This window comes from Phascolarctos cinereus, unplaced genomic scaffold, assembly GCF_003287225.1.
Source record: "Phascolarctos cinereus isolate Bilbo 61053 unplaced genomic scaffold, phaCin_HiC Scaffold_1;HRSCAF=81, whole genome shotgun sequence".
In the NCBI taxonomy this organism is placed as follows: domain Eukaryota; kingdom Metazoa; phylum Chordata; class Mammalia; order Diprotodontia; family Phascolarctidae; genus Phascolarctos; species Phascolarctos cinereus.
The window spans coordinates 210,619,272-210,642,141 of NW_027555514.1; the positions used below are offsets into that span (position 1 = coordinate 210,619,272).

Sequence of the window (22,870 nt, forward strand, 5' to 3'; positions counted from 1 at the left end):
CACTATCTTGGGGAGCAGGGTAGAGAGAGGGAGAGAAAATTTAACACTCAAAATCTTATGGAAGTGAATGTTGAGAACTAAAAATTAATTATTTATTTATTTTTAAGAAAACAGAAAGAAAAGAAAAGGACAATCAAGAATCTTTCCAGGGATTTTGTACAGGTTTCTAGGCCTCGATTTCCTCATTTGTAAGAAGAAAGGATTGGACCAGAAGGATTGTAAGATTACTTGCAGCTCTAAATATATGAGTCTCTGATCTTGAAATTAAGTCCCTAAGAACTTCAGAAAAGTTGGATATGGTAGACTCCTGATAGTTACTAAACAGGAACAGAAAAAAATTGCATATTTCTCAGGTGACCATGGCACCTTTACAAAAATTTACTATAGTTGGGGGCGTAAAAACCTTATAAAATATAGAGAATTGGACAAGTTAAATAGATTTTCTATTGACCACAATGTAATAGAATGATATTAAACAGAGAGGCTTTAAAGAAAGGATTTAAAAATAATTGGTGGCTAAATTAATTTCATTCTAAAAAAAGAAAAAGAATCTTTCCAGGAGGACTGTGGAGATACTTCAATGTTTTCAGAAGAGAGTCAAGAGGAGTACCTGAGTCCTTAGAAACTCTTCTGCAATCATGGAGCTGTGCTCACCCTACTTAGTTGAATTTAGTACAGCTCTCTGAACAGGCCCTGGGATCCCAGACTTCCCCGGTAGAGAGTCATCCCTCCACTGACCTCTTGGGCTGACCTGTATAATAAGGCCTCTAGCTGGAGGGACCAGGATAACTCCCTTGTGGGATGTGTTCTGGAGCAGACTGAGCAAAGCACAGCCAGACACTAGGATTAAGAATGTCAGTCTCTTACAGTGCCACCCTACCCTCCCTCCCATCCACCAATCTGAACCCAACTCCCTCCCTACCCCAAACCAGGGCAGGTTAAGTTATTTGGAGAAGTAATTTAGTCTCTATCAAGTGATAACAACTTTTCATTTCCAGCAGGGTTGACTGAGTCCAAGGTTGGAATAGCGGTGGGGGGAATGACCACTGAGGGATCAAAGCCTTTTTTTTAAATTGACTTTCCTCAGTAGATATAACTGGTCTTCTTCCTTTGGGAGCCTAGAGAAGAATTGGTGAGAGCATCCTGCCTCAACAGAGACTTACTACTTCTTCTCCATAAATTAGGACTAGGTCAGCTGTCAGGTTGGTTCTTTGTTCCTTGAGACAGACCACTCCACTTTATCCCTGCCCCTCTCCCCACTCAACTCCAGGTTTCAGTTTTCCCTCTCTCTGACTCCTCCTCAGTGGTTGGGGCCTGGGGAAATTGAGGTTTAACTTTTAGATAATTTGAGACCAAAATCACAAATAGTTTGAGGGGGATAGAGGACTTGGGCACTGGAGGAGAGCCATTAAAGCAGGGAAGTAAGGGTAGGAGAAGGAAGGGAACTGAGATGAGTCCTCAGGCTAAGCTGAGAAAGTCTAGGCAAAACTTCTGCACTTGCCCAGGCCAGCTGCTAAATTTACCCAAGCTGACTCAGCCCAGATGCCCGGAATGGGCAATGGGGATAAGGACACTGGGAGCAGTGGGCAGAGCCAGGGTGAGAGAAACAAGTTGGGAGACAGAGGATGGGAGTCAAAAGGTGCAAAGACAGATATGGAGCTTATAGCAGAACAGAGCTGTAAGTTTCCCATGGTGTACCCCTATCTTTAATCCATCAAGCAGTCTATTACATGATTCTGGACTCAGTCCAATGTTTAGTTCTTAGTGCCTGTGCCTGGCACATAGTAGGTGCTTAATAATAAATGTTTGTTGATTGAATTCAGGGAGAGTAAGGGTTATGGGGAATGGTGAGTCTGCTGGGAGTAGGCAGAAGATCAGAGACTGGGAAAAGAAGCCAAAGTCCAGAGGAATCATGGGGGTAGGTGAGTATATCGCACTCCATAGAAGTCTCCTATTCTGAGTTACTGCTCTTTTCTCTCAGTAGCAAGGACAATATGGGGAAACCTCTCTTAAAGAACCTGGGGAAACTGGCCTGGTTGGGGGAGGCAGAATAGTGGGGCAGCTAGGTGGTGTGGTAGATATATCGAAGAGCCTGGAGTCAGGAAGCACTGAGTTCAAATACAGCCTCAGACACTTACTAGCTGGGTAACCTTGGGCAAGTCACTTAACCCTGTTTGTTTCAGTTTTCTCATCTGTAAAGGAAGGAAATGGCAAACCACTCCAGTATCTCTGCCAAGAAAACCCCAAATGAGGTCACAAAGAATTGGACATGACTGAAATGACTGACCAATAACAGAAGAGTGATAGCTTGTAGTTATATGGTGGTTTACAGAGAACTTTCTTTAAAATGGCCAGTTAGGTAGGTAACTGCTAGTAATATTTTTTTTGTAACATTTTGTTTCTAAGCAAACAGCCTCAGAAAGGTGGAGTGATCTGTCCAAGGACTACAGAGTCGGTGAGAGGCAGAATCACATTATGTCAGAATTAGAAGGGCTCCATGGGATTGGAAGGTACCCTACAATACATCTGGTTCAAATGCCTCATTTTACCAATGAGAAAACAGAAGCCCAGAGAAGTGAAATACCTTACTCCAGTCACACAGGACTTAAACCCAGGTCCTCTAACTGTAAGACCTTCCATTGTGCTTACCACTGACCTAAGAGATCCTTTACTTCAGTCCTCTCCCTTTCTAGATGAACAAATTCCAAGTCTCAAAAGATTAGACTTGTCTCAGCTCACTCAAATAGATTTGGGACCCAATCAATGAGAATATTCCCTCCAAAGATGTGAAATCAAAATTCAGCCATGACTGACCATTCTGTGACCCTCTTGTCCATGTCTTCCCATAAATTGACCACAGAGGGTCCAGTCAATGTACTGAGGGCCTTTCTCTTCTTTCTGTGGACGTCATGAGGATACCAGTAGAACATATGGGCTATTCCCAGAAGCTGGTGGCCCAGTGGACAGAGAACTGAGCCTGGAATCAGGAAAACTTGAATTCAAATCCAACCTCAAATGCTTATCTGTGTAACTTTGACCTTTGATTGCCTCCATTTTTCCAACTACAAAATGGGGACAATAGCACTTACCTCAAAGTGTTGCTATGAGGATCAAATATGATAATATTTATGAAAGCACTTAGTACAGCTGCTGGCACATAGTAGGTACTATATAAATGCTTATTCCTTCCCTAGTTATTTTCTGGTACAACTTAAGAAGCCCATCTTCTTTTCTTGATTATACATTTTTAAAATGCCATCATTTAATAACTGTGTAATCTTAGAATAAAGGAATCTGTGGTCACACAGTTAGCAAATAATAGGTAGTATTTAAATCCCTCTTCTGTTCCATTATAGTACCCAGAGAAGCAGGAAGTATGAAGTAGCCAAGTAAAGACAGCAAGAACCTGACGAGCTTTGTGACCCTTCCCAGAATTCTATTCACTTGACAGTGAAAGAGAGGAAATGAAATGTGTCTGGGTCCCTGCTTGGCGCTCCTTTATTGGAATGGCTAGAGGGGTTTGGGTTGAAGAGGGAATGGAAGGATCCAAGGAGTTGGAAAGTTTCAGACTAGCTTCTCAATATATATCTGTTGATTGATTAGAGTCTTTGACATTCCCCAACCTGACTGAATCCGGTCTGGGCTGTAACGAAAGGAGATTCTTCAATACAAGTGTGCCCCCCTGTGACCATATAGAATAACACAACTTAATTGACTGGCCGATTCCAACCTAACCAGCTCCCTCCTTCTCTAACTGCCCTAAGATTAATGTGAGGGATTGAGGGTTCACTCTCAAATTTCCTCCTGGCATGCAACTCCATCATGGGAGGAATGTGGTGACCACAGATGAAGTGGAGAACTCAGCAAAGAGAAGGGGGAAGTGTGAAGGCTCCAGATTAGGGCATTAGCCCTGATCGATTCAAGCTCAAATTCTCTAACATGGGATTCCCCATCCAACACAATGCTGCCTTTTTAGCCCATCATTTCATACTTTGTCCATTTCCTTTCCAGCTCTTAGCAACTAAGATCAGGGTTAGTGATAGCCCCAATCCAGTTATCCCTGCTCTATTCTACGCAATAGTCTCAGCACAGCTTCCAAGGCAACAGAGCATTTTGGCTGATTAGGGCTAGAAATCTTTCCCTCCTCATTCCCTGTTTCTTTAGAGGGTAAAGCTACATACATCCAGTCATCCAAGTTTGCAACCTTGGGATCCTCCTGCACTCATCACTCTCCCTCCCTCACTCACATCCATTCTGTTACAAAGTCTTGGCGTTTTACCTCCACAGCTCTCTCATCCATCCCAAGCTCTCCACTCACACAAAAAAAAGAACCCACCACCTTATTTCAGCCCTTCATCACCTTTCAGCTTTCTAATGGCTCTCTCTGCCTCAAGAATCTCCCTCTTCACCTCCACAGAACTGCAATAGCAATATTCCTAAAGCATTAATCTAACCGTATTATTACCTTCTGCTTTAAATCACCAGTGGCTCCCCATCAATCAACCAACAGACATTTATTAAACATCTGTTGTGGGCCAGGTGTTGGAGATACAAAGACAAAAATGCCTTCAAGAAATATTCTATTGAAGAGGAAATAAGCATTTATTAAACACCTACTATGTGCCAGGCTCCATGCTGAGTACTTTACAAATATCTCATTTGATCCTCACATCCACTCTGTGAGGTAGGTGCTGTTATTACCCTCATTTTACAGTCAAGGAAATGGTGGCAAACAGAGGTTAAGTGTGTCAGCCAGAGTCACACAGCTAGGAAGTGTCTGAGGCCAGATTGGAACTCTAGTCCTTTTGATTCCAATCCTAGCACTCTCTCTTCCCACTGTACCACCTAGCTGCCTTTTTTTTAAGGAAAAAAAAACAGATAAACAATATATATAAAGGAAATACAAGGTAACTTGGAGGTCAGGAGGGGAGCAGCTGAGAACATTCAGAAAGGCCATGTGTAGGAGATAAAATTTAAGCTGAGCTTTGAAGGAATCTAATGAATAGAGGAAAAGAGGGAGTGCATTTCAGGCACAGGATAACATTCTCTGGACCCAGAAAAGACCCAAGCAGCCAGTTAGTACAACCCCTTCATTTTACTCACGAGGAAACTAAGGCCTATGAAGTTGAGGTGACTTCCCCAAGGTCACAGAGGTAGCAGCAGAGTTAAGATTAGAACCCAGGTCCTATGACTTCTGAGCCGCTGGACCTGGTAGAAGCTAACTTGCAAAGGCACAGAGATGGGATAGAAACTGTCATGGGAGAGACACAAGTTGGCCGATTTGGATGGTCCTCAGAGTATGTGAAGGTCCAGTGTGGGTCTGGAAAGGTAGTCTGATGCTAGGTAGTGAAGGACTTGAAATGCTAAACAGAGGAGCCACTGAAGCTTCCAGAGCAGGGATTAACTGTAACATGTGCTTTAGTAATAACACCTCGGTTCGTCTGATTAGCTACCTATTGCCTCTCGTTGTTTATCCTTCATTTCCAAAGAGGACCAGTGACATCACAGGGTAATGTCTCTACTCTTTTGTGAATTGGATTTAAGTGAGGTAGAGTTGCATGAAGTCATTAGCCTCTTCCAGAGTCACTGAAGTCCAATGGTAAGACAAAAGTCAAGATGATGGGGACTTGGCTTGTACTCTAAAAGTTCCACAGGGCCTGCTTCAGCTGCCTTCATGGCTGTTAGAACAAATTGTTCTCATCTGCCCGTTCCGCCTAGGGGCCTTAAGTAGACACAGATGGGTTTTGAGGCTTCTCAGTTACCCTCAACCTCTACCCTATTGCCTCTAGGATAAAATTCAAACTCCTTTATCTGGCATTTAAAGCTTTTCACAATCTGGTTCCAACCAATCCTTCTAGATTGATTACTCCACTTCACATCAATTAGGTCTAGCTAAATTATTTCCATACAGAGCATTCCATCTTCTGCCCTCTACTTTTTTTTTGGGGGGGGGCTCTAGGCAATGGGGTTAAGTGACTTGCCCAGGGTCACACAGCTAGTGAGTATCAAGTGTCTGAGGCTGGATTTGAACTCAGATCTTCTTGAATCCAGAGCCTGTGCCCTATCCACTGCACCACCTAGCTGCCCCTCCTTCCACTATTTTTGTATGCTGTCTCCCACCCCTGACATATATTCCTTCTTTAACTTCGTCTCTTAGAATAGCAACATTCAGCTCAAGGACCAGGCCCTATATATGACCTTCCTTCCTCAAAAAATGATCATAAATTATATATATATATACACAACATATATTTGTTATCTACTAATTTGTGTATATATTGTCATCCCCATGCAACTCCCATTACATACTGTAAGTTCCTTGAGGGTAGGGACTAGTTAATTTTTGTATTTGAATCCCCGGCACCTAGCACAGTGCCTGGTACATAATAGGTATGAAATAAAAACTTATTGGTTGGTTGATTCCTGAAGCTCATCAGGTCTTGGGATTCTCCAAATTGAGAAAGAGGTGTGTGAGGGTGAAAGGGAGTTCTCTCCAGGTGCATCTTTGTGGTGAGTGAGAAGTCTCTTTGCTCATTCCCCTTTCCTGAATAAAAATGAATTAAATGAAGTGTAGGGGTCCTGGGCTTACTGATTTGAATCCTCCTCCTCCTCCTTCCTCCAGCCTTTACTTCCTTTCAGTAACTTCTTAAAAAAAAAAAACAACCACACACCAACAAACCAATCCACTATGAAGAGCTTCAAGCCCTATCTCCATAGCCTCCCTAGTCACCTTCTTATTTCTTCCCCTCCCCTTTAATTAGTCCTCTACCCTAAAACCCTCTCTAATTGACACCACCCCTGCTGTTATTATCCCTTTTTCAATTGTCTATCTGATCTCTACTTATGCTTCCCTATCCAATTATGACCCTTTTGTATCCCATAGTATCAGTCTTTTCAAAATATGCTGGGCCATTCAAAGAAAAGACAGCCTTTAACTCCTGCTGTATTTAAGAACTGGTTGAAGAACTAGGTGTGATTAAATTGAAAACCTAGTTCGAAAATGATAACGATCTCCAAATATGTGAAAGGCTGTCATGTTGAAGAGGGTTTAGACTTACTCTGTGTGGTCCCAGAGAAAAATTAAAAGCAAAAAGGCTGAAGTCACAAGGAGGTAAATTGAGGCTCGAGGCAAGGAAAACCTTTCTAACAATTAGAATTATCCAAAAGTATCATGGACAATTCCCAGAAGGAAGTGTTTGCCCCTCACTAGAGGTATTCAAGGAAAGGCTGATGTTATATATTACAGGATGTTATTGAGGGAATTCTTGTTCAGCTAGGTGGCTTTTAAAGATCTTTTCAACTCTGAAATTCCGTGGTTTTTAAGTGATGTAAAAGACAGTCCAATATAAAAGATCATCTGGTTATATATGTGAGAAAACAAATAGTTGGAGTCCAAACTGCAGTGATGTGTGGATTACTTGGGACACGCAATAATTGACGGGGTTTCAGTTAAAAACAACAAGCCAACAACCACTGGGCTTTGTTTTCTAAGCCCTTTAATTGAGATTGGTACAGAATTGGTCCAGACATAAGATGATTGCATTTCCTCCACTTCTCATTCAAAAAATAAGACCGTAAAACCTCAAATGGCTGTTTGTTCCTCTGGTTTCAATTGTGAGGACGTCCAGATCGGGGTACATGTACGGTTATAGAAGAACAAAGTGAGTCGAGGTGAGAGAATTTTGCAAGAGTGAAGGGGACGGTGAGGGGGAACCGTGGGGAGCGGGACCAAGTCCGAGGTCTGGGAAGCTATGGCTGGGGGTGACCCCCTCCCTGCTTTCCCTGAGCGGAGCCCTCGGCCCGGAATAGCGCCTCCTCGGTCTGGCAGATCACATCCAGGATTTCCCGGATACAGTCTCTCAACTCCCCGGCCCTGCGCCCGATCTCTCCCCGGCCTCCTGGGGTCCCGGGTGTGTCTAGGCCCCCGGGCAGGCTTCTCTCAGGCTTCCCGGAGACACCCGAGGCTTCTGTGTCGCTCCCTTCGGAGGAGCAGCTCCGGGCGCCGCACTCTGGGGCTTCATCCGAGTCCGAGTCCGGGGCTGTATGGCGACGGATGCGAAATACGGCTTCCCGCAGGGCCCCGGCATAAGGCCCTGGGTCCCGCGCCCAGCTCCGGCCCGCGGGCCGCCGGACCCTGGCCGCTGGCTGTGGGCCTCGGGCGCCATTCGCGCACCTCTCAGCTACTCCGCTGGGCCCGCTAGGATCCGAACTGCACTGAACGGGGGACGCCCCCAGGTCCAGCTCCTTTATTGGGAGCCCCAGGATGCGGGAGGCGCGCTCCTCCAGGGAGGGGTCCTCCAGCTCCCCGGCCTCAGCACCCTCATCCCACGCATCGGAGCAGCCCTTGCCGGGCTGATGAGAGAGCCGGCTACTCTGCAGCAGCTTTCGGCATGGGGAGGGGAAGGCTTGCTCCTCCTCTCCCTCCTCTTTTCGGGGCTTTTGGAAAGCCAGGGAGTCCCCCCAATCCCGTGGCCCCGGGGAAGGCAAAAGCTGCACGTGTTGGATTTGAGGGGTAGGGATGAATTGGGCCCGAATCACAACGCACGTGGCGTCAATGACAAACACTCCGTTTTCCCCACCAGAACTACGGGGGCTGCGGGGCACAGTATGAGCTCCCTGGGTCTCCTTCCAGTCGGTTGGAAACTTGGAAGGCCTCTGGGACCCACCCCTCTCTCCCGGGGACTCCTTCTCTCTTGGGCCCCCAGGGGCCCAGGGTCTAGGTAGGGTTTGGCTGTGCTGAGGCGGCTGGTCTCCAGGGGAAGGCCCCCAGGTCTTGCGGGACCAGCTTTGTTCTCCTGCTCGTTCCCCTTCAGAGGTGTCCCTGAGAGGGAGCTTGGCTCTGACTGTCGTTTGGGGGGTACCAGAGGTTACTGTTTCTGCTCTTGTGGTCTGGTTGGCCCCAGGTTGTGGGCAGCTCTCGCTGCCGCTGCTATTGAGACCCACAGGAGAGAACCCAGGGACCTTGTCTGAAGTCTTCCCTCCAAGCCCAGGCCCTCCACAGCCTAGAAACCCACCCAGGGTGCCCCGGCCCTGCCGAATCCCCCAAGCCCCTAGAACGTCGCGGTAGATCCGCGGATCCAGCCTCTTCTTGGGGCGCTCCTCCCTATCTTTTCCTTCTACAGCAGGGGCCGGAGCTAATGGGGCGGGCAGCCGGGGAAGCTGCGGGGGCCGTTTGGCCCCCAAGGTCCGGTGGGGGCCATCATAAGAAGGCGGAGCCACGTAGGGTGGAGGCCGGTCCCAGCGCCTCCTAGGGACCGGCCCGGCGGCGCCTCTCAAGAGCAGGTGGGCTTCATAACTGGGAGGCCCGGACGGCCGCCCCACCCGGGGCCCCGCTCGAGTTGCGGCGCCAGGCTCTCGTAGCGACTGCGCTACTGGACGGGGCGGCCGGCCGGATGGCCCAAGGTGCTCTGGCAACCAAGGCACCCGACGGGCCTTAGGCTGGGCGGCCTTGGGGACATTCCCAGGTTCGGGGCGGGGCCCACCTCCGCCCCGGGCTCGGCCCAGTGGACTCCGGCGTTCTGAACGGCAAAGGCCTGGAGGGCTCCAACTTCGACCCCCACCTCCCTTGCGCCGCTTTCTCTCTGTTTCTTTGGCCTCACGCTCCTGAGAGGCCGCCTTCCTTTTCTCTTGCTCCCTCGGTCGGATCTCGGGTGGGTGCCCTGTCCCCCAGTTGGTTGCCTCTTGCAACACTCGGGGCACCCATGCCCGGCGAAACAGCCGCTCTTGGGGCTTCTGGCCCAGCCCATACCTGGGACAATAAGCAGGAACCCAGGTGAGCGGTCAGTGAAGCTGAGGGACAAGCACGGGGGAAGTAAAGGGTAGCCATGAAGACTAATGGGGTGGGGTGCGGAAGGGTTATAGAATTAAGTTGGGGAGGGGGCAGGTATAAATATGGAATATTTTATTGTGGTGACTAGGTTCTCTGGATAGCTTCACACACTGCTTCTTTGTCACACTTTAATCGTGTAAGCCTCACACAATTTCCCCCTCTATCTCAGATTCATTAATACCAGTCCATCTCTCGTTTCCCCCCCCCCACCCCCAGGTAACCCTAGACCCACCCGTTTTGAGGGAGTAGGAGTGCAGTGAGGCATAAGCAATATCATACAATCAGTATGTAAGTAGCGGAGAGGTCAGGACCTAAACTGCCCTTCCTTGTGCCCTTCTCCCAACCTGCTCTCCCAATTAGCCCTCAGACTCACCTGTGGCTTGAAGGTTCCTGGGCCCAAGGACCCCCAGTAGGGTCCATGGGCTGGTGAGCAGGGGCCCAGCGACTGTAATGACAGGAGATGGTCTTCACTTCAATCACTAACAGCTTGGACTTCTGTACCCATAAACAGCCGGCAGACTCTCCATCATGGGGCTTTCTGGGGCTGCCTGGCCCCTCGGAAAACAGCGGGCCATCCACCATCCTGTTCCACCCCAACCCCAACCCCCCACCCACCCACCCCAAGAGCCCCCTACGAGCTTAGGAAGCCTGTACCCGCTGCAGAGCGGCGTACACAAGGACTGGGGACTATATATACCCGAGCACACGTGTGTGTCTGTGTGTGTGTATGTATGTGTGCGTGCATGTGACAAGGGCAGTTGTTCTGTGTTGCTACTTCTCCCACACAGCACGCGGCAGTCTTCGGTTGCCGACCCGGACACTCCCCACTTCCATCCCTTCCCCCCCAAACCCAAGCGGGACCAGTTGGAAAGTGGAGAGGATTCTTCAACTCGGTACCAAAGGTCATCTCCTCTTCCTCCGCCCTCTGAATTTCTCCCCCCTACCAAATGTTGCTGTCGTAACCCATTACTCTACAGTTAGTCTGGGTGCCCCGATACTTGGGTTCCATCCCTGGCTTTCCTTGACTCTAGCCGGCTTCTCCATTTAGAATAAGAAAATGTCCCTTTGGAATTCAAGGTCTTCGCTCTCCACCCTCTGCCTGTTTCCATGGGTTTGGGGGCAGGGGAAAGGGAGGGGGCGGCCCCAAGGCTCTTGGGGGGCTATTTTTAGCGGTGGTGCGGGTGCTGGAGATGAGTAACCCGCTTCTCAGCAGCAGAGGGAGGAGGCGGTCGTTTCGTGCTCAGCTCAGAGCTGAGAGCTGCTGTTCCCAAGCTCTAAAGTCCCGCCTCCCCTCCCTCCAACTCCTCCTTACTTCCTTGGCGTCGGTGACACTAGCGTCCTGCTTTGGAGACCACACACCTTTCACCCTGCACTATCACTATCACCTAAACAGTTCTAAGTGTTCCGGGTGGAGGGAAGGACCATTATGGCAATCAGTCTCTTCCCCCACTAACCCAGAAGGTAAGAAGAGACGTTCCCTATCATGCCCACACACCACTCTGGCAAGCCCTGAACTACGAGTAGGATGAGTTTCTACACTTTTAGGAAATAAAGATGGGTAGAATGGAAATGCTCCCAGTTCTGCACTAACCTTTGTGCAACTAAGCGAAAACGAAGGACAAACAAAATGCCGTGTTTGCATTTGCTGGACCCCTCCCCTTTCCCTTTTGTGAATACACTTTCCCTGTTGCTGCCTAGGATGTCCACCTATCACTGGTCCCTCTTTTGGCTAAGATAACAAGAGCAGGAAAAGATGTTCTGATGGTCCCTTCCCCCAGCATTATTACAGGTGGTTCCCAACTTTACCATGGCAATGTTAGTAACAGCACAACCCACGCCAAACCCACCATGCAGAGACTTAGCAACCATGCATAGCAACCATGCTAGCAGTTCAAGTGTAGGTAGGGAAGGCTGTAGTTCCTGGGGAAGCACAGATAACATTCCTCCCTTACCACTCACTCTCTTCAAAGAAAGGAAGGAATAAGCAATAGTGGAGGAAAATGGATGGGACTTCCAAAATTGGCCCCTTAACCAAAGAGGTCACTTAAGGTTCAGAGGTGGTAGTGGTAGATAGCAAGGAATCCTGATTTGCTAAAAAAAAAAAAAAATCCCTGCACTTCCCCTTAAAACAGGTATGGTAGGAAAAGGGATGTGAGTATGTGGGGGTGGGGAGAGGGTCAGCAGTGATTGTTACCGGGTAAAGTAGAGAATGGAGCAATAGGAGGCATTCTCTACTCTTTTTTAAACCTCCCTTTAAATGCCCACTTCCACTGAGGCAGACACAGAAAATTCAAGCATCATAATTCCAAATCTTCATATCCTCATCATTAATTACTCCTTAGAGAAAAGACTTCAATAACATTACTTACCTGCCTCCTCTTCTCCCCCCCCCACCTCATTCCTGCCCTGAGCCCAGGTACTTACCTAGCTCCAGTGATTGTAATAGCTAAGTAAAAGTGAAGGTGCCTCTGTCTCTGTCTCTTGTCTTATCAGAATACTGGATCTTTTAAAGTTTCTTCTCCAAACTCTCCCCCACTACCCTGTCCTCATGGAATGTGCATACTCCCTAACTCATCTAATCACTCAGAAACCTCCCTCAAGATCAGGAATGTGCTGTGTGGGCCTATGTAGCACGGTGGTGGCCTATCACAGTAGAACCTCTTTACCTAGGGAGTATCCTAGGACTTGTACCCCTTCCCCACAAAGGCATGCCCAGAAACCCATGCCTTTTCTCCAACAGCCTCCCTAACTTTAAGAAACCTGAACTTTGGGGAAGTAGCATAGGGAAGAATAAGAAGTGAAGAATGCAAAATGAGTTGTTCTGAAACTGTTAAGTGAGGAAAATGCAAGGCAAGATTGAGAGGTAGGCTAGCATTTGACCCTCCTGTCCTCCCACCTCCCCTCCAGAGCCCCCACCCCAGGCCTCCCTAACTCACTGTTCGAGGTGCCATTTGGTGGCTTCTGTCTGCATGTCAGTACTCAGGCAAGTGAGGATTAAATGTGTTACCTCTGGAACTGTTGCTCTCCCCACCCTGCCACCCAAACCATTCCCAGCTTTTAGGAAAGGCAGCAGAGGCAATAAAAGGGATTTGCAAGCTCACACACTGTGCCAGTTCAGCAGAATCTAAGCCTAGTCCTGCCTTCCCAGCATCACTTGGGGGGAGGGGGTCCCTGGAACATTCATGGCAGGGAGGTGTATGGGGTGGTGGTGTTGGGAGGGGGCTGGGCACTAACTTCCGTCTGTAGGGGCAAAGGGCCCTACCTCCTCTCTGGAGATACTGTACTTGCAAGGCATTAACTTCTGCTCCCAATCACAGCAGAAGGAGAGGAGGCTGGGAGCATGGAAGGACTAGGTTTGGGTAAAGGAGAGATGTGGAGTGTAATAAGCCTGTTCCAGGAGAAGGAGACACAGATATGGAGGTCAAGGTTATAGCCCCAAAGAAAACACAATACTGTAGGATATGGGCATCCTTGTCATTTTAATTAGAATCACTATGAAAAATAAATCTGAACTAGCCACCCTTTCCAACTCCCCAAGACGTGGGAAGCACAGCAGGGAAAAAGACAGCAAGAATCTAAAGGACATACTCCCCCACCAACATCATTACAGAAGGAAACTGCACTGTCTCCCTCCCACCCCCTAACTCCTTTTGTATCAGGAAGAATAAAAACATTTTTAGAGTTTCTTGGTACATTATCTCAGGACACAGGAGCAGGGTGTGTGCTGAAAGGACTGGGGATCTCTTAGAGACCAGAATTACCTAGGATGAGGGACACACAGCCCTTAGTTCAAGCAGGGGATCAGTGCAGATGGTTGGTGCCTGGGCTACAGGTTACTCCTTTGAAGTGTGTGGGTTTCTATGTTTTTCTACCCCTTTATACCCTTTCTGTAAGGTAGGGTGAGTAGGTGAGCTTCATAAAAGGGATCAGAGCCTCTAGTATCCCATCCAACTGATCACAGGTATGGTGCATTCTATGCATTCCTCTCCACTCAGATCAGGGCTTCTCTCCACCTCTGAGCACCAGGGCCTGTAGTATATCAGACAGTGACACGATGCCCTTTACCACATTGTTTTCTTCCACAACCACCAGCCGGTGAACCTAGCACAGAATGGCAAGAGAGAAAGGAAAGGAGCTTTCAAGCTAAACTCAGTGAATTAACTTTCATGATCCCACTCCCTATTTCCAAGCCTCCCTCTTCATTCCAAATAGTCATGGCTTTCCCCTCATTCCCAAGTATTTTGATTCTCCTTCCCTACCTCAGCTTCCACCAGCCTGTTAATGATCGTCTCCAGAGTTTCATGCTGGTAGCACTTGAGTACACCCTCAAAATAGTGGGATCGATGCTGTAGTGCTTTTGTCACAGATATATCCAAGTTGTTATAGGTTTTTTCTGCAGCCAAGTTCTGGCAAAATGAAGGCAAAGAGCCCAAAAAGCATGGTTTCCAATTCCCCAAACCCCAATTCCATCCCATTCCATCCCACTAGAAATGGAGAGCTCAAGAGAACTGGGTCATCTCTCAGTCCACACTCAGCCAGTAAAGGATTTAGTTCTTTTCTCACATCAAGATGTGGAGGCCAGTTAAGTGTCCCCCTGAACCTACAAAGAAGAATTCCCTCCTTTTCCTTCCCACATTCCCCAATCTTCCCTTCCTTTTCCCTACCACCTGATTCCTCTGGAGTCACTCACAATAACATCAAACTTGGAGTAGATGTCCACCACACGCCCTGTGAAAATAGGGGCATCTTAATCAGAAGGGCTTGGGATCCAGCAATGGAGCCCCCGCCACTGCCCACAGAACACCCCTGGGACACAGACTTCCCTCTACCTCTTCTTTTCTCCCTCCCCTATTCCTTACCTTTCTCATCTACCACAGGCAAGGCAGAAACCCGGTGCTGAACAAAGATGCCCAATGCAACGTAGACAGGTGTGGTGGTACGCACTAGGGCAATGTTGGCATACGTGCCTATCTGGAGCTCCTCCAGAGACTTAGACATGAAGTCCGGTTTGGGAAACTCTGCAATCTGGTAGGGAGACCAATCAACCAGACAGTCAGCTCCTCCAAAGAGCCCTCAGACACCAACTCCCTAACCCAGCCCAGCTAGGCTCGAGTATAGTATATGTGGTGATGGGAGAAGTCAGAGAGGAAGAGAAATAGCACTTACAAAGAGCTTGAGGAACTTGAGGATACGTTTGTGGGTGAGGATATACAAAGTGTTGCCAGAATCAGGGTCAATGACTGGCAGTCTATGGATCTTATTTCGGATCAGTGAGGAAACAGCATCAAAAAGGCTGTGGAAGGAAATAGTAATGATTAGCTCTAGATTCAGGTTATAGAGGGTTTAGGAGCAATGAGCAAGGTCAGACCACCCACAAGGCATGTATGTATGGGGTCACTACTCCCCCCACCCTCTCCAGGTTCCTTTTGATGATGATTCTGAAAAAGTGGGTGGCAGCTCACCTGGCATTAGGAGAAATGCAGACAAGAGGTTTAAAGGAGTCCTGAAGGTACACCTCTGAGAGAAGAAGAGATGGTTTACACACAAAATGCCACCAAAGAAAACAGCTTCCCAAGGAAATGTTCCAAGCCCATTGTCTCCCTGTGACCCCCTACTACAAACCTCTCCAGGTTTCTATCTTATGTTCTTCCAGCTCATAGATCTGTACCTGGAATAGAGATAACACGGTTTAGGGCTTTTATCACTCTGTTCCATTAGCCCCCTGATAGCCTGTTCCCTGGGAGGTGGAGCAGGGACAAGCACCTATGGAGGAAGCAGACCAGAGGCCACAAAGAAGACATTGTGGAAAATCAGTGGCAGGGTTTGGAGATAGGAACTAAAGAGGAATCAGTGGTCCCCGACTATGGCATCAGAATCAATGGGCTGTGGGTTCCTCACCAAGGCTGACTTGTAGTAACGGTGTAAAATATTGATGAAGTCAGTGATGGTCAGCATACCTGGAAGCCAAATGGATACTTAGCAATTGTACTGCCTTCCCCACCGCCCTGAGATGAGGGAATCCCAAGTGCTACCCTCAACTTCCGTCCATGCCTAGCACAATGACATCATCCTTCCCGTGGACCCCTGCTTACCCACAAAACTCTGTTTCTTGCTGTCCCATAATGGGGCTGCCCGAACTCCATTTGTGACAAGGGCAAAGAAAGCTTTCTTTACCTGCAGGCAGGAGATGAGTAATAGAGAAGGAAGGGTCACTAGGACAGAAACTGGAGGAGGAGAAGAGGCATAAGAGGAAAGTAGGGTAAGAGTAGTCCTACAATGGCTTTGGAAGGGATATAAAAAGCTAGAGGCCTCAGGGAAAGGGTAAGGATAAAAGCCTCACTCACCTGCAGGGAGGTATCAAACACAACCAGTTTGGAGCTCGTGGGTATCAAATCATAGCACCGATGGGATTTCATGAAACAGGTATAGACAGCACTGTTGGATTCTGGGGTTTCTGCAGAGCATGTGGAGGTTAGTGTTCTCCCTTCATCCTGCTGCTGTGATCCCTGCTCCCCCACCCCCTCCCCCACCTTTCTGTCAAAGAAGAACACATACTTGAGGGCCGTAGCTTCCCAAACACTAAGGTTGCTCTCCACAAAGCCCTGCCTTGCTTTTCTTGCTCCCACAAAACCTAGATAAGGTCTTTTTGAATCTTATTCTCAGTTCCCCCAAGCTAGAGACTATTTCATCATCTTTCAGCAGGACTATACCAATGGCTGTCAGGTAGAGAATGTTCTACTCAGAGTTCTCCAAAGGAGAATCTCTTGATAGCCTGTTCTTGTCTGGACGGTTCTTCTCTAAGCTAAGTCTGAGCTAAGTTTTTCCTTCATAACTTCTGCTCATTCCCTCCTGCTCTTATCTTGAAAGGAGAATAATTGTAAGAGTCTTGTGATGCCTCAGAGAGCTTTTGATGGGAATGACTGACTGCCTTATCCAAGCCATTCCAATTCAATACCATGTTGGTGTACGTCAGTAAAATGCCATGTTGGATGGGACTTCCTGCTCCCTGTATTCCCCTCCTGCCCTCTAAGGTTCTGAGGATAAGTCTAGGGCCAGGTCAGACTGGGTGTAGGATCCTGGAAGCTCATTTGATGGGTAAGAAAAATCCATAAACAGTCTGTATTAGTAGTGAGGCCTTGAGAGAGAGGGCAAGTTCAGGATCTCCAGCTCAGTCTTTTTATTTGTCAAACTAGGGAAATATCCATAGTCTGCACTGCATACCATCCTGTGCCCTGTGTTTTGGGTTTTTTTTAAACATAAGGAAGAGAGCTGCCTCTATCCTTTATCCTCAGCCATTATTCCAAACCCCATGGAGCCTCTACAGTCTCTGAGGCTAGTATAAAGGTCTGTCTGGGAAGCCCACAGTACCTTCAAGGAGTTCTAGGAATGGTCAAGAGGGGCATATTTAGAGCCACCTAATTGGCTTTCCTGCTCTCCACTCTTAATTCATTCTTCACACTGCTGCCCCAGTAATCTTCCTTATGTCAATAATCTTTTCAATAGTTTTCAATGGCTGCCCACTGCTTAATGGATTAAAAGCTCTTTTCCCTGGCACCCAAGAGTTTCCACAACCTTTCAGCCTCCAATCTACCTTCCTAGTCCTATTTCATACTACTCATTTTCTTATACTCTACTTTCGAGCCAGACTAGACTAGCCTATATCCCCTCTTCTCATCCTTCTCACTCCTCTCCAAACTTGTATTATTCTCCTTAGTTCAATTAATTCTCCACTCGATATCTCCTAATGATGAAAGTCTCCCCCTTCCTTTAAAAACTCAACTTCGCTACCAGTTCCTTCCCTCTCATCCCAATTCAGTCAAAGTGGTCTTTCCTCAAATTTTACATGCTACTTTTCCTGGACCACTCCTTCACTACCATAGTTATTTGTGTACATGTCTTTCCTTCTACTCTTTTAAATTATAAGTTCTAGAGAGGCAGTGTGGCATAGTGGATATAGGGTTGTCCTGCAAGCTGAGATCAAGTCTATCTCTGACACATACCGGCTATGTGACCCCAGGCAAGTCCCTTAACCAGTCAGTACTCTAGGCAATTCTCTAAAACTAAAAAGTTGCAGAGAAGGTACTGATTGGATTGGTAAATGGAGCCTCCTCAGCCAGAAGAGGTTCTCTATACCAAATAAATCACAGATCCAGCCCTGATCCCGCTCGCTCTCCTTCAGGCAAGGTTTGTGTCATCTTTCTGGGTGATTAATCAAATCTTCTTTTTAAAATAAATAAATGGAAGAAGATCACTTCATGACTTTGGGAGGAGGTTCTAAAGCCTTTCACACAATAAAGAGATGCTGTTGTAAAGGTAATTCAGGGTTCTTTCATAATGGCTCAAAACTGGTAAGAGTTTGGGAACACTGTCGGATTGCTAAACCCTGTGTCTTAGATTTTATTTTAGTACTATATCCCTAATCCATTCTATTCCTGACTTGAGATGCTGGGAAACTGCAGAAGTCTTCAAAGCCATCCCAGATTTGGAGGTACACACTCAGGGTGATCTAATTATAGATGCTGGGTGACAAAAGGCTGGTGGTTCCTGGCTCTGAGGTCTTTAATAGGTAACAGGGACTTCTAGGATGTAGTCTTCCAGACTATAGCCCAGCCCTACCCTGGAAAAAAACAAAACAAAACCCAACTAATTTTCTACATCACTTATGACAATCTTAACAAGCACCACCATAACTTCAAACTTACTCCTGTTGTTCTCTACATAAGCTACTGATTCTCATTCTTATGAAGTGGCCTAATATCTCTGGCTTTTGGCTCTGCCATGATATCCCCAGCATGTACAATGAGAGAGAAACAAAACCTGCTGAAACTGAAGACAAATTACAGTCTGGCCACTGTTTTTCACAGAAGCACTCATCCTTCTTTGAGTATATGGTGATGAGATACATTACCTTCCAGAGCTGGGGTGCATTTTTCCATACCACTCTCTGGAATAGTGACCTGGAAGGGACAACAAAGGAACTAAGCCTAGCTTAGGGTCTACTAACCTAGCTATGTTCCTCATAGTTCTTGAATCCACTCCTCCCCTAACATTAAGGTAGGCAGTATAAAAGCAAAAGGCTTCAAAACTGACACTAGTGGGGGCAGCTAGGTGGCACAGTGGATAGAGCACTGGCCCTGAAGTCAGGAGGACCTGAGTTCCAATTTGGGCCTCAAACCAAACACTTGACACTAGTTGTGTGATCCTGGGAAAGTCACTTAACCCCAATTGCCTAAAAAGAAAAAAGGGGGGAAAAAAAGAACAAAACTGACACTACTGATTCCCAGCCTAGGCGAGGCTTCTTCAAAGTATGGGCCTAAGCTTGACTCCCAAAGAATCTGTTATGGGGGTCTAAAAACAGGACAGTGGGATATCACTGCCTTCCTCAAGTATTATCTTGAGCATAAGGACCATGCCACTTGGTCCCTACCATGAAGACAGGTTGCCAGCAGGAGAGTACCCTAGAAACCAGCAGCCATTAGTTGAATAAATGGAGGGTAAACACAAAACATGTTCTGCAGCTAAGATGCTTTTTTGAAATCCCAACCCAATCCCTTTTGTCAGTTCAGCTGATCAGTCAACAAGCATTTATTAAGTGCCTACTACATGCCAGGCACTTCTCTAAGTATTGGGGATACAAAGAGAGGTAACAAACGGTTCTAATGGGGGAAAAAGGGAAAGGAACAAACATTTATTAAACACGTTTTACTATGTGCCAGGCACTGTGCTAAGCACTTTACAAATAGTATCTTATTTAAGCCTCACAGCATGCAAATACTTATGTACAAACAAGATATATACAGGATAAATAAGGGGTAGCCTCAGAGGGAAGGCACTGAGATTATGGAAGAATTCTTGCAGAAGGTGGGACTTTAACTGAGATTTGAAGAAAGCCGGAAAAGTCAGAAGGTAAAGATAAGGAAGGAGAGTGTTCCACACATGGAAGACAGCCAGTGAAAATGCTCAGAGTTGGGAGATGGAATGTCTCATTTGAGGAACAGCAACATCAGTGTCACTAGATCTCAAGAGTATTCGGAGGGTAGTAAGGTATAAGAAAACTTCCAAGGCAGGAATGGGCCAGGTTATAAAGGGCTTTAAAAGCCAAAAAGATTTTATATCTGATCCAGGAGAAAATATGGAGCTAAAGGAGTTTATTGACTGGGAAGAATGACATGGTCATTCTTGCACTTTAGCATCACTTGATGAGCCAGAGCCTCCCAAAGACAAGTGAAATGCTAACTGCCTCTGCTTTCTTGTCCTACAGAAAGGGTAAAGGGGCAGTTCCTGCCTCCTCCCCTTGCTCAGAGTAACCAAACCTTGGGCAAATCTCTACATTTCCCCAAATTTGGGACACCTGGAGATGTCAATGTTGCCCAAAAGGAGTTACACTGATTTTTATCTGTACTAGCAACTCCAACTCAACATACTCAGAGAATGGTTCCAAAAACAACACTTTTGCCCCACAAGCTTTTGCAAAAAATCTGAGGTTAAAGGTCTTGACTGGGGTCCTTCTGCTGGCTAGTGAACAAAGGGCAAAGGCAAGCTGAAAGGGCAGCTCCCCATCCCCAAAGGAAGCAGAAGTTTCTTTCCATTGCTGCTATTAGCAGCACAGGGCAACCTGTCAGCTACATGCAACATTTTGGCAATGTCACCGGAACAAATCTAGTCACCTACGTTACTGAAGGTCACTGAGCAATGCAGATACATACATGTACACAGGAGATATATTCAAAACACAGACAGGACCACATAAAATAAAGAATCGAAGCCTGGCTCACGTGAAGACAGAAATCAAGAACTGGAGCAGTTGTCTACTTTGGATTTATATACTACCTTCTATTGTAGTAATTTTTTCATACACAAATATCTTATCTTCCAAACCAGAACGTAACCTTCATGAAAGCAGGAATTTAAATACCTAGGCATATGGCTGGTACACAATAGATATTTGTTGTTGATCTTCCACTAAACTTCCCGCTCCGATGCCACACTATACATGGAGGTGATTTTCAGTTTTGCATTAGATACTACAGTACAATGACAAGTCCTCTACCAAGCCAGAATGTCTTAGACTATTGGCTCAGTGATTAGTCCAGCTAAATTCAGAGAAACTCATCACCAAAAGGATGGTTACCAAATGATGATTTTTTTTTGACAAAGAAACTTATAAATCCATCCAAGCTGTAGAAAAGCTAAAATCTTTATTGATGGAGAGAATATTTATATGGATGGAATCACAGATTATTTGAATTACTGCAAAAGATTATGATGGTGATGTATACAATGACATAGATGGTTGAAAAAGACAAAGACAGAATAGACACAAACATACATAGGGCTATGCGACCTTATCATCTTTATGACTATTTTTCCACTTGTATTATCTGCTCCTCACAAATTTCTGCTCCTTCCTACCTCCCAGAGGTGGTATGGAATGAACTGAGATAGTAGGGTACTGATGAATGTGCCTGGGAACAAAGTTGCTATGTAAAGTTAAGGGAGTAATACAGGGGCACAGATGATTTGACACAAACCTGCACATAAGGACTGAAACGCTGGATCTGAACAAACACAAACGTACACAATCTATACAAATGTATAGATCTGGTCACAGATACATTTAGAGGCAAACCTAGACAAAGATAATTACAGCTAGGTTTGCATAGCACTTTAAAGTTTGCAAAACCCTTTACATATATTATCTTATTTGATACAAAAAGTCACTCATGAGATACAAAGAGTCACTCAGGAGAACATATTTAGAACTTCAAGCAGAAAACATCAAATAGTTACTGAGTGCCTACAATGTTCAAAGCCCTCTAATTAACTTATAAGAACTTCCCACGGGGCAGTTACATGGCCCAGTGGAAAGAGCACTCGCCCTGGATTCAGGAGGACCTGAGTTCAAATTCAGCCTCAGACACAAACACTTACTAGTTGTGTGACCCCAGGCAAGTCACTTAACCCCACTGCCTAGCCAAAAACAAGAAACAAAAAACAAACAAACAAAAAAGAACTTCCCAGGGTGGAGAAAAGGCAGATGGAAGGTTATCCAATAGCCACGGCTCTTCCCAGGATGTCTTCCAAAGGCATTCCTCCCATGCTGGCCAAATCCTTCTTAGCTACTTTCTTAAAGTGGAGGGTTGTACTCTTTCAGGCTACACATAACTTATTCTGAATTTTACTCAGTGATCAGATTGAGGACAATTTAGCTGTTAGTACATGAGCTCTTTGCTGTTTCCATCACAGTCCTTAGTTTCCATGCCCCATGTCAGAGACTCTCAGATTCTAAAAACTTCAAGGGATTTTGTAGATCGTTGGGTCCAACTGCGCCTAGAAAGATGAAGTAACTTGCCCAAGGTCAGTTCATTGATGGCAGTTGTTATTTGAACCCAGTTCTCCTGAATCCCAGTCCAGTCGAGGGCACTTTCCAAATCTGCAAAGTTGATACTTCCTGTGTCATTTTTTGGAGGTCCCAATTTTCCTCTTAGCAAAGAAAACCTTTTTTTTTTTTTAAGAGAGGAGTAGTGAGGGACAACAGCTCATGTGAAATGAGTGGGGCGATCCCTGGAAGAAGGACCACTGCAACGGGAACGCTCCCCAACGATGGGCTGGCACAAGCGGCCCTCGCCCTAAGCTCCCTCGCGCCTAGGGCTGCTCCAGCCTGGAACGGGCCCAGGGCCTAGGAACAGAAGGAGACCCGCCTTCAGGAGAGCAGGTCCAGGCTACAACCCAGCTTCCTAACGCTAGTTGGGACCCAAGGAAACCTCAGCGTTAAGGGCAGCCGGGCTCTGTGAGGGACAGGGCTCACCGATAAGGGCCAGCCCAGGCAGGAGACCCGATGTCCCTGGCCCCCCTCCCTTTCCTTCCTCAGCCCGGCAGTGGGGTTCCAGCTGGACCCGGACCGGAAGCTCCCGCCGCCGACCCCTTCGGCTCGCAACCCGCTCCCTCTCACCGTCTCCATCCCGCTCCGCGCCAGTTCCTTTCGTGCCCTCCGGGCCACTTCCTTCCGGATCCGCCCCTTTCGTCACTTCCGGTACAAAC

General features: G+C 46.9%; 2 protein-coding genes across 4 annotated transcripts; both read right to left on the minus strand.

The window, feature by feature from the left end:
• Positions 1-7,479: 7,479 nt before the first annotated feature.
• On the minus strand, positions 7,480-10,411 carry DDN (dendrin). Its single transcript, XM_020966167.2, has 2 exons — positions 10,203-10,411; positions 7,480-9,748 (listed from the first exon to the last, which is right to left on the minus strand). The coding sequence occupies exons 1-2, from the start codon at positions 10,409-10,411 to the stop codon at positions 7,750-7,752; spliced, it is 2,208 nt and encodes a 735-aa protein (XP_020821826.1). The 3' UTR covers positions 7,480-7,749.
• A 2,878-nt stretch (positions 10,412-13,289) lies between these two features.
• Positions 13,290-22,863, minus strand: PRKAG1 (protein kinase AMP-activated non-catalytic subunit gamma 1). 3 transcript variants are annotated; one of them, XM_020966170.2, is made up of 12 exons: positions 22,782-22,863; positions 18,738-18,786; positions 16,174-16,283; positions 15,922-16,003; positions 15,728-15,786; positions 15,452-15,497; positions 15,292-15,346; positions 14,996-15,122; positions 14,689-14,854; positions 14,520-14,557; positions 14,089-14,235; positions 13,290-13,930 (listed from the first exon to the last, which is right to left on the minus strand). In XM_020966170.2, the coding sequence occupies exons 1-12, from the start codon at positions 22,788-22,790 to the stop codon at positions 13,826-13,828; spliced, it is 993 nt and encodes a 330-aa protein (XP_020821829.1). In that variant the 5' UTR covers positions 22,791-22,863; the 3' UTR covers positions 13,290-13,825. The 3 variants fall into 3 exon arrangements, with proteins under 3 accessions (XP_020821829.1, XP_020821830.1, XP_020821831.1); XM_020966171.2 differs by lacking the exon at positions 22,782-22,863 and adding an exon at positions 22,638-22,752; XM_020966172.2 differs by lacking the exon at positions 18,738-18,786 and having other exon boundaries at positions 22,782-22,859.
• Positions 22,864-22,870: the final 7 nt, after the last annotated feature.

Coding starts and splice junctions, on each gene's coding strand:
- DDN (XM_020966167.2), bottom strand. CDS start 10,411: ATGGTGGATGGCCCGCTGTTTTCCGAGGGGCCAGGCAGCCCCAGAAAG. Junction 9,749..10,202: donor CAGGAACCTTCAAGCCACAG/GTGAGTCTGAGG, acceptor TTATTGTCCCAG/GTATGGGCTGGGCCAGAAGC.
- PRKAG1 (XM_020966170.2), bottom strand. Junction 15,498..15,727: donor GTTACTACAAGTCAGCCTTG/GTGAGGAACCCA, acceptor TCTCTATTCCAG/GTACAGATCTATGAGCTGGA. Junction 15,347..15,451: donor TAAGATAGAAACCTGGAGAG/GTTTGTAGTAGG, acceptor TTCTTCTCTCAG/AGGTGTACCTTCAGGACTCC.